This window comes from Prunus dulcis, chromosome 7, assembly GCF_902201215.1.
Source record: "Prunus dulcis chromosome 7, ALMONDv2, whole genome shotgun sequence".
In the NCBI taxonomy this organism is placed as follows: domain Eukaryota; kingdom Viridiplantae; phylum Streptophyta; class Magnoliopsida; order Rosales; family Rosaceae; genus Prunus; species Prunus dulcis.
In genome coordinates, this window is record NC_047656.1 from 10,647,470 (window position 1) to 10,659,053 (window position 11,584).

The window sequence follows — 11,584 nt, forward strand, 5'->3', positions numbered from 1 at the left end:
CAAGTCCAGGGGGAAATCCTACGCAAAGATCCTCAATTAGACCTTGATCAAACCTTTGCTTTTGTTAGTCGTGAAGCTCAACAGAGAATGACCATGATTGGTGCTGAAGAAGATTCTATCATGGTAACTCAACGTCAAAGGGGGCCCTAAAATTCTATTGGTGGCTCTTCTCAGAATAAGGCATCAAGATATCGTCCGGAGAATAAGTGCACCCACTGTGGAGGAGACAAACATACCCATGCTAGCTGTTACGAATTGATTGGGTACCCTGATTGGTGGGACCATTCCAAAGCTCACCACAAGAATAGGAGCAAATCACTCAACATATCTTTCGAATCAGATCTTGTAAGTCCTATGGTTTCGGCTACATTGGTTCCAACATCTGCCTCTATACCCACAATAGGTACCAAAGGTCCTGTTTTAAATACTTCATCCAAGAAAAACACATGGATCATTGACTTAGGAGCAACTGACCATATCACATTTGATCATGGACAAATTGCCTCTCACACACCATCTCCTCAATCGGTGGTGTCTAATGCTAAAGGTACTCCATCCTTTGTGATTGGAGGGGTTCTCTTTCTTTCCCTGACTCCCTCAATTTGGATTATGTGTTGATTATTCTATCCCTGCACCATAATCAATTGTCTGTTGCCCAAATTACTACGACTTTAGATTGCACTATAACCTTTTGAACAACACATTGTATTTTTCCGGACATTCTTAGTAGCAAGACGATTGGTTGTGGTACTATGAGGGGGGAACTTTACTACATGGACTTGGTGCCTGACAGTGAAGCCACAGTTGGTCAACCTTTCAAGATTGGGGGAGCTAGTGTTGAGAAACAAACTGACGAAGTATGGTTATGGCATAGGCGTCTTGGACATGCTATGTTTAGATATTTATAGACGTTATTTCCATTCTTATTCACCAATTTATATATTTCAAGTTTTAAGTGTGAAATTTGTGAACTGGCCAAGAGCCATTCCTTTTCCCTGAAGTTCAAATAAAAGTTTGGTTTGGTTTTCTCTTGTTCATTCTAATGTTTGAAGATCTGATAAATTGTCACCCTGCCAAGAGCTCGATGATTTGTCACATTTATAGATGATTGCACACGCATGACTTGGGTTTCCCAAACACCACTTCAAACATTTCACCACCATTTCCAAATACCTCCCACCCCCAAACTTGTACTAGGGTTTTTCGGCTATGTCGTATTTGTACATTTACATGATCACCAACGCAGCAAATTAGATCCCCGAGCAAAAAAGTGTGTTTTCATTGGCTATGATCCTCATCAGAAATGCAACCGATGTTATCACTCTCCTAGTCAGAAAGTATATACTTCCATGGGTGTCGTGTTTCGGGAACACGATATATATTTTTTAGCAGCACATGAGGAGAATCTAGAATCAAACACTCCACGCTACCAAAATCAGGATGAGGGAATTGAACTGTTTTACGAGATTTTGCTCGCTCCAGCGCCTTCAGCTCTAGTACCACACCAATCGCCTGATGAGGAAGTCATTCAGGTAACATCTCCCTCTAAAATTGATAGCACTAAAACATAGACTGCCTGTCAACAACTCTCCACACCAGACCTTGATCAATGACTTGTCGGCCCCAAACTATAGCTCGCCAAACTAAGGAAGGGCAATTCCTCACCTCTGCGCATAAGAAATCCCCCGTAGGGAAATATCTTGCCTTCATAATACGGCCGGCTAAAGAGTCGGGATTCTCCAAGAGACTCCATGCTTGCTTCGCAACCATAACTTTATTAAAAGTTTCAAAATTTTGAATCCAAGCCCATGACAGTCATAATTTAAAAGCCACTACAATGATAAAGCTTACTATGGGCATAAAGTCCTGAAAGGCAAAAAGTCTACAACAAAACAACACATCCATGAAGTGTTTATCAATTTAGTCAGTGTCACTTATTACCAATTATCATAGTGGCCAGTGGGATTGGAGCGTCGAGTTGTATGTGCGAGTGCAAGAGTCCTCTTACATCCAATTTTAGGTTGTTTTTTTTTTTTGGATTTTTGGAGTTTTGTGAAATCATTTTGAAACCTGATAGGGTGTTTGTGTAATTTCCAAGATTTTAGAGGATTTTGCGAAAACACAAAAAACCTCAAGAGGTGTTAGTATAAATAACTCAAATTCGAGACAATCAGTCAAAAGACTAGAAACGAATGAGTAAACAAATGAGTTTCATAATTATGCGTATGTTGACACTACTCATTAAAGGATTACCAATCAATGTTTAATTTTACAAGGGGGTTGAATAGAATTTGAATCTTATACAAGGACTAAAATTGAAATTATTGAAGGTGCACAAATATGGAATTCAAATTTTGTATGTACACAAATTTGGAATCCCTAGTATTATTGTACATACATAAAATTCACATTATTGAATTAAATACAAATATTGAATGACGAATATGATCTGAAGTTTTCAATACTTCTTAAGGAAACTTTTGAACCAGTGCGCCGAGAGTTTTGGGTGCCTTTTAAGCCCATCGTTGTGATCTACATAGGTGATACCATATCGAACACTGAATCCCGAATTCCATTCAAAGTCGTCTAGGAACGTCCATGGAAAGAATCCCTTCACTTTGACACCATTGCTAAAAAGCAGTAAAAGGAAATTAAATATATTAATGTCAATAATATGATTCAATAACTCAAAATCTAAAGCTATACCATATACATATATATTTAAATATTATAAATGAATTTGTTAATACACTTACTCAATAGAACTTTGAACATAATGAAGGTGGCGATTGTAGAAGTCAATTCTATGGGTATCATTAAGGGCTTCGGCAAGTGATAATTTCGGATCATTCAACTCATCCACACCTACAATATATAATACATTATTATGTCATTACAAATTTAGACTTTGTACCACTTTTGCGTGTTTTACACCAAAAATATGTGAAACATTGATCATGAAATTACTTAAGGCTAGAAAAATTACCATTTTCTGTAATGTAAATAATTGGATTGTGATACTTTTCCTTTGTGTAGAGTAAAAGATGTTGAATTCCTTGTGGATAAACATTTAACCCTCCTGATTCACTCTGCACCAAAATTTGAAGATCTTTAGATTTCTAGGAGTCACATTTGTAAGTGCAAAATGATTAATGATCGAAATCACTTAATCTACTTAATTTGATGTGTACCTTTGGACCGATGGGGACCCCATTACGCTCAGCTGCCACAACACATATGAATATCAGAATCTAATTAGTCTATAAACTTAAATTGCTTGAATTAAATTCTGAATTTGAACTCACATGAAAGATTAACGCCAACATCTGTTGTGTAGCTGGCATATACCGAGTTATTTTGAGGTGCATCACTTGCATAGTAACCTGTATAGTAATTTAGTCCAAGAAAATCAAATGAACCAATTAGCAACTTGGATTGTTCTTTCGTGAATCTTGGTAATCGGCTTCCGACGACAGATCGCATGCTTTGCGGATAGTCACCACTTGTCAATGGCTCAGCAAACCTATAAGAATGTAAAAATTTCAAGGATTAACTTGACATTATATTATGTATTGCTGGCTAGTAAGTAGCAAATATTATATTCATAAGCAAATTCGAAATACACTTGCCATCCGAACATAAAATCCAAAGCTCGTAATGCAGCATTTTTATTTTCTTTTTCTTCCGATAGGGGCTCAAACCAATTCGACACCAGTGTTATCCCTATCACTCCATTTTGAGACGCCTACACAAGAACATTTAGTTTGTTTGTTTTAGAGTCACAAAATGGTAAAATTAGTCGCTCTCTTGTTGCAACAAACTAATTAATTATACCTGGTATTTATTTTTGTACAATTTTACTGCAGCTGCATGAGCAAGGAGCTGGTGGTGTGTTACCAAATATGGTTCGATAGATGAATCTCCGCCGGTGCAGTTTAGCTGTTGCCAAGTGGAGCATCGTCCCGGAGCAAGGGTCCCGGTTGCATAACCATAGTCGCTGAAGGTATACGGCTCATTCAGTGTGCTCCAAAGCTTTACTCGATCACCAAATTCCTTATAACAAAGTTCTGCATAATCTTGAAAATGATTGCTGTATATACACATTTCAGAATGTAAATGTCATAATTCTATTTATTAATTAAATTATCAATACGATTCAAAGAACTAATTTCTTCACTTACACAATATGAGGGCTTAAGAAACCACCATATTCATCTTCTAAAGTTTGAGGAAGATCCCAATGAAAGAGTGTCACAAATGGCGTTAAACCTATAAATAGCATCGTCAATAAAAGCGATTATAAGTTTGAGAAAATGACTTTTTTTATGAGTTCATGTAACTCTTATTATATAAATTATTGATCATGTAAGGTGGGATGACTCACCATTGCGTAAGAGCTCATTGATGAGATTGTTGTAATATTTGATTCCTTCCTTGTTCACTCCTCCACTTAACTTTCCATCTAATAATTAAAACAAAACCAGAAAATAAAGAAATAAGTGCACCGATAACATTTAAGCTGAACTTTAAAAAAGTTGGACTATACGTTATCGAACTTGAACTTCGACTTCTATTTAAGTATTTTAATTGAAACCAAAAAAAAAAAAAACAATTGTAATATTATTCGGTAGACAACTTAGACACATTACTTAAGCGAAAACCATGAAGGCAGAAATATTGACGATTGGTCACAAATGAACTTACTTGGTAACAATCTTGACCATGAGATAGAGAATCGATAAGCGTCCCACCCCATATTCTTTATAATCCCCACATCTTCCTACAGTGCATAACAAAAAAGAAATCAGATAAAAATTATCGGGAGCTTATCTTCAATGTGATGAGTTTTCTTCATGCTTCAAAATTTAATATGTGCACATTGGGTCATGAACCTTATAGCGGTGATATTGATCAACAGTGATATCTCCATTGCTGCCATCGCTAATCTTTTCTGCAATTAATCATAGAAAATTAATTTATTTAGAGCATAAGAGTAAAAGTAGCACGACTTTGTTATTTTAACTAATTAATGATTTGATTGGACAAACCTGGATATTTGTGGGTGAAGGTATCCCAAATGCTTGGCCCTCTACCACCTTCTTTTGCCGCACCTTCATACTAAAATACACAAGAGACACAATGAAGAAGATGTCAATATTCTTGCATGGATCGATGCTTGGTCTGAATTTGAAAGAAAACCCTAATCAAAACTCAAATTAAAGACCAGAAAAGGACTTACTTGGTAAGATCCAGAACCTACACCAAATATGAACCCTTCTGGAAAACTGCTCCTATTGAGAGAAGCAGTGTCAAAATGTGTGGGTGGAGCTCTAATATCAGCTTCGCTATTTGTGAAAGCAAAGCCAATTAGTAGCAGTATGCCTAAGAGAAAAGAACGTAATTGCATTGCCATAACTTGAGGTTTTTTTTGTTGTTGTTGGTAATAATCTTGAGAAGTATAAGTTGGCTCTGGCTGGCATGCTGCATGGCCTTTATATAGAGGAGGAAGTACGTGCTGCGCATGAGAATAGTAAACACACATGGGCATTGAATGGGTTTGAGGGGGCAACTACGTAGAATGTCATGGTACAAAGGGAAATGGCAAGTTTCATATTTGAATGAGTTTGTCATTGTCTCCTCCCAAAACTCAGCTGCTATATTCAAACACGCAATAAAATGGTGCATATATGTGAGTAGCCGCAAAGTGGAGTCTCCAACTAGCCGTTTGGGTCAAACTGTGAAAAGAAATTTGACACAGAATTGTTTTCTTCACAATGTAAATATGTGATCTCTCTTTTCTTCACAATATAATATTTGGTGCATATGTCTGAGTAGCCGCCCAGTCTGATTGAGTCACCTAATAGCCATTTGGGTCAAACTGTGAAAAGAAATTTGACACAGAATTGTTTTCTTCACAACGTAAATTTGTAGATTGTTTAAATTTTTGTGCATAATATGTGATTATCTTTTGTATTTGACGAACTAGGAAGCGTATAATAGAATTTTACTTTTATTTCCTTTAAACATTAGAAAAACATGTCCAATTGGTGGGGTTTCACAAACGATCTTGAGGTTTGTTGAAACTTGAGCAATGATTGGGGACCCATTCCGCAATTTATTTGAAGAATATCTTATAGGGTCCACTTTGTATTTAATTTTTGTGATATAAATGTCTATTATTTTGTAAATATTCATGCATACATGATAGATTGACTAATTTTTAATCAAATAGTTAAAAGTTACATGGTCTAATTTATAAACAAGAAGCTATTATCCTCAAGGTGCGAAAAAAGAGATTATGCATCTATTATATCTGAAACCGCAAAAGAGTATTAAAAGAGAAAAAGAAAACACGAAAACGTTATGAAGGCATTATAACCACTGAAAGAAAAATAACGTAATTGCCAAACTCATCCTTACATATTTATGGTCAAAGTAATGACATTGGCTTCCACTGTTCTACCTACAATTCTCTTAGCAATTTTCTTTCTGTTAACCCTAAAGATAAACATGCAGAAATGACTTTTTGTTGACCCTTCTTTCCTTTGGTTTTAATGGTATATTCAAGTTCGTTAAACAAAAAAGAAATGACATATATAATGTACAAAAAACTTACAGTGTCAAGAAAATAATGGTCCGTCAAATTCTTTTCAAAATTTGACCACACTATTCGTGTTTGACTAAATCAGAATTTGCAGCTACTCGCACTATTCGTGTTTGACAATTCATCCAAATATGAAACTTTCCATTTGTACCATGACATTCTACAGAGTTGCGCCCTCAACACCCTTTCTAATTGCATGCACGTGTTTTGCAAAGAAATTTATTTCACCATGCCAACCAGAGTCAACTTATACTTATCAAGATTACCAACAAAAAATATATTTACTTATGGCAATGCAATTAGGGTATTTTCTCTAATTTCTAATCATCAATTCACTTATTTTCTCATTTTCTGATGTCGGATTCATAATTACATCTAATTATAACAAGGAAGGAATTAAATATCAATGAGCTCATTCGCAACGGTGACTCATCCCACTTTACATGATTAATCATCTATACAATAACATTTACATGCAATCATAAATTGTAAGTGTATGAATTTTGTAATTTTCTTTTGACTTCTCTTGACAATTTTGTAATAGGACAATCATTATATTTTCTCTCAAGTTTTAGTTTAGATTCAGAATTACATCTCTAGGTATTCTTATCTGGCTACATTATGATGGACAACAATGTGTTTGACAAAAGTAAGTTATGTATTGCATTAACTAATTTCCTGAAGATTCTGACTAATTATCTTTCCTTCGTATGATTAGCCAACTTTTGCATTGTTAGGAATTCCAGCTGGATCCTACCCATTTATTTTTGTCCTATTCTACAATATTCTCAGCTGCCTTGTCATTTTCTAACCTAGGAATTTTGGTGTAAAAACAAAGGCATTCCTCATTTGGCAGCCGTTACTGTGGTAGGCAAGTTTTGGGAAGTTTCTTTGCAAACTTTCGCCTTCTTCCTCAAGAGTAACCTTCATATTTTTCATCTTTGAGTTTTCCAAATTGTTTCTTTTTGAACATTGCATTTGAAATATGAAACTCTCATCTTGCTAGATCAAACACTCTCTCATATATATCTAGGTCAGATTCAAGATTGATTTCTTCAAGAGTATGGTTTCTTGAAGAAATTGGTCATTCTCCCTTTGAATCCAAATTTCGTTTTTGTTTGAGTTGGAGCTAGCCAGTTGGTGCCATGAGATGAAAGAGCTGAAGAAATAGCTGCCATTGCTATGAAGACTTAAACTGCTGGTTTTGCTAAGCTGGAGAAGAAGATTGCACAAAGGAGATATAGCTCATCTTCCTAAGTAGGCCTAGGACTTGTTGAGCTTGCTAGTGTTTCTTTGTAAGAATCTTTTTGCTTAGTGGATTTCCTGGTCGGTTGATGACCCCCAATTTTTCCCAATGGTGGGTTTCTGGGTGAACAATTTCTGGTTTGCATCTCTATAATTTTCTGGGTTTGTGTTCTTGACAGTTGACTAGTCATCGCATGTTGTTCATGTATTTCTGGGTTTGTGTTCTTGCGGTTGACTAGTCATAATTTTCTGTTGTTTGGTCTTTACTTGATTATTATGTCTTCACACACTTTCACCATAGTTGTTGCTAGCACATGAGATGCCCAGATTGACGGGTCCTTCTGAGTGCCTAGGTTGTCACTAGTAATTCTCTAAGCTTGCAGGTACATCTTGGTTTGCTCTGTGTATGTTATTGTTTGGTGTAATTCATATTTGACAGTTGACTAGTCATAAGAGTATTTGGTAAAGGTCTAGAGTGTGTGAAGTTTGTTGTGTTTTTTGGTTGAATATCATTTAAATTTACCCCTCACCACCTGAGTACCAATTTCATAAATAATTATTTAAACAAAACTTTAATATGCTTTTATTGATCATGTTATTTATAGGTTTAATATCATTTGCAACACTCTTCCATTGGGATCTTTTTCAAACTTTAGAAGGTAAATTTAGTGGACATGTATAGCATACGATATTTAGCTCCTTATATTTCACATGATTCAAGGAAAAACATCTTTACCACATGTTTGATAATTATTAATTAGAGAACATAGCATAGCGCACCACATTTAACTCTTGAGATTCGTGTTCATGTAGCAAGTAAATTACACTGATTCAACGATAATTACTGTGATAATTATACTTAATATCAATTATGGGTGGTGAGCAAAAATGCGTTGAAATATTATATGAGATTTCCCTTCATGTCCTAATTTAAGGCACATCAATCATCTTTTGAAAAAGTCATATTTACCATAAATTTGGTTAAATCTAACAGAAAATTAGACGGTAGGACCAATTTGCCTAATAATATAGAGTTGATGGAACATTTGTACAAATAATTTAATTGAGGGACCAAAATATAAATTGAGTATAAGTTTGAGGACCATTTGAGTAAATAACCCATATGAAATAATTAATAAAAATGGAATGTTTTAAAACAAAATTTCCTTCGTTTTAATTTGCCCTCTTTACATATGTGTGAGCATGTGCAAAGGGGCTAGTATACTTTCATGATCAAATAGAATTTTGTTTTTGTTTTTGAAACCACTAAACTAAATGAAAACCTTATATATTGGCATTTTCTTATTGGTTATCATCATTTACTATACCTTATTTCATCTCACACATTAATATAGCTTTAAATATCATATGAGTTTCAAAATAATTTTTATATGTTATCAGACTTACTGAAACTGAAATTTTAAATGTTTTATAAACAGATTGCCACAAAAGCCTTTGCGGACATTCAAATACGACAATCTGATTTTTTGATAATAGACAATAGAAAATTTATTAGATCAATGGGAAAAACGAGTACAAAGGACAAAGATTGTGAAAGGGGTCATTCCATTAGCAATACGACGAGTTTAGTCAGTTCCGCCAGATTAGTGCCCACCCCTAAGAAAAATGTAGTAAACATGAATTTGGGCAAGACACAATCACTGGAAAATAATTACCTTTTGTAAATTTCTTGCATTGGGTATGTAATTGTTTGGTTTCATTCAACACCAAAACTAGCAAACTCATCCAAGACATTAATTCATATAACACCAAAACTTAACTATGATATTAGAGAATAACATATAGAGCGTGCATGTACTTAGTTGAGCAGCCTCTCAATAAAAAAAGGGAGCTTCACTAATATACCCAAAATAGGGGTTGAAATTATAAAAAAAAACCCACATGGAATGCATTTTAGAAATACAAATTTAGTTATATACCCAATCTTAGATATAGTCTACCCTATACCATTTAAAAATTATAAACACACCCAAAAAAAACCCCAAAATTGACAGCTGCCAATTTTATAATTTAATAGCTATTTTTTAGTTTACTTGTGCGTGTAAAATACCTATATTGCCCTTGTACTATAGATTTAAGAGAGAAAAATCAAATCTACCCAAATCTGCCAAAAAACCAAATCTGTCCAGATCTGCCAAAAAAACAAAATCTGCCAAAAAATCAAATTTGCCAAAAAACCAAATCTGATTTATTTTCTCCTTTCTCGCTGGTGTTTTCTCGATGTTGGAGCAAGAGGAGCTTCCATTGAAGCTCAATCTCAGGTTCAACTATATTCTTCATCCTCATCTTCGAGCTTACTCCTCTTTCACCACGTCGTTGTCGTCGTCGTTGTTTGGTTTGGACTTGAGATTTTTGATCTTTTACTTCAACTATGTGTTTCTCTTCAGATTTTAGTTGATTTTTGAAATGTATTTTAAGCTTTGATGAGAGTAAAAATGACTGATCGTGATCAGTGACCGGGAAGTCTGCTGAAGTCGGTTGAGTCTTTGACAACCACTCTCTCCCGTGAAACTCCTCCTTTAACTATGATTGATCTGACCATTTTCTTTAGGCAGAAGCTGAAAAGAAATTTGAACAGCAGTCTGAAAAGACTAATGCTGCACAAAAGAATATGTTTCAAAAGAAGAAAAAGCACAAAGTGAGCGCGGAAGGACCTGAAAAACATAGACTGGTCCTGGAAGAAGTAAGGTCACTTGAGTTTTGGGAGCTTCACTAATATACCCAAAATAGGGGTTGAAATTATAATTAAAAAACCCACATAGAATGCATTTTAGAAACACACCCAAAACTCATTTATTATATAAGAAATTGGTGTTGAAGTTCCTATAAATTACGTGACTGCCATTGATCAACTTAAAAGAAGCCCAACACAAAAAACTTAAATAGCACCTAAAACAAGCCCAACCCAATTTTATAAAAAAAACCCAAACAATTCAGTACAAACAAAATCTCTTGAAAACCATAGCTTCATTAACGTGTCATGTTGATTAATGACTGTAATGTTCCATACCTTTGTTGTCAAGTTGATAATGGCTATAATGTTCCAGTTTAGGGTAATAACACTGCTAGTTTCCCATGACGTCTTATTTCTCATGCATGTCTACCCCATGTAATGTTCCAGTCTAGGGTAATAACACTTCCATTCTAGGGTCATAACACTACTAGTTTCCTATGATATCCTATTTCTAGTTCATGTTTACCCCTGTAATGTTCCAATTTAAGGTAATAACACTACTAGTTTCCTATGATATCCTATTTCTAATGCATGTCTACCCATATAATGTTCCCGTATAGTGTAATAACACTGCTATTTTGTAGTGTTCCAATATAGGGTAATAACATTGCTAATTTACTGTCATGTTGATTAATGGCTATAATGTTCCAGTCTATGGTAATAACACTGCTAGTTTACTGTCATATTGATTAATGGTTGTAATGTTCCAGTCTAGGGTGATTAATGGTTGTAATGTTCCAGTCTAGGGTGATTAATGGTTGTAATGTTCCAGTCTAGGGTAATAACACTGCTAGTTTACTGTCATGTTGATTAATGGTTGTAATGTTCCAGTTTAGGGTAATAACACTGCTAGTTTCATATGACATCCTATTTCTAATGCATGTCTACCCCGTGTAATGTTCCATTCTAGGGTAATAACACTGCTAATTGTCTATGATATCCTATTTCTAATGCATATATACCATTGTAATGTTCCAGTC

At 34.9% G+C, this 11,584-nt stretch overlaps 1 protein-coding gene across 1 annotated transcript; it reads right to left on the reverse strand.

Moving 5' to 3' along the window:
* Positions 1-2,257: 2,257 nt before the first annotated feature.
* Positions 2,258-5,446, reverse strand: LOC117633949 (beta-glucosidase 12-like). The gene is made up of 13 exons (XM_034367823.1): positions 5,240-5,446; positions 5,049-5,118; positions 4,893-4,951; positions 4,705-4,780; positions 4,385-4,462; positions 4,182-4,269; positions 3,835-4,090; positions 3,630-3,745; positions 3,306-3,523; positions 3,192-3,223; positions 2,987-3,089; positions 2,757-2,865; positions 2,258-2,630 (listed from the first exon to the last, which is right to left on the reverse strand). Exons 1-13 carry the CDS (start codon positions 5,411-5,413, stop codon positions 2,459-2,461), a joined length of 1,551 nt encoding a protein of 516 aa, XP_034223714.1. The 5' UTR covers positions 5,414-5,446; the 3' UTR covers positions 2,258-2,458.
* Between the last annotated feature and the right edge of the window lie 6,138 nt (positions 5,447-11,584).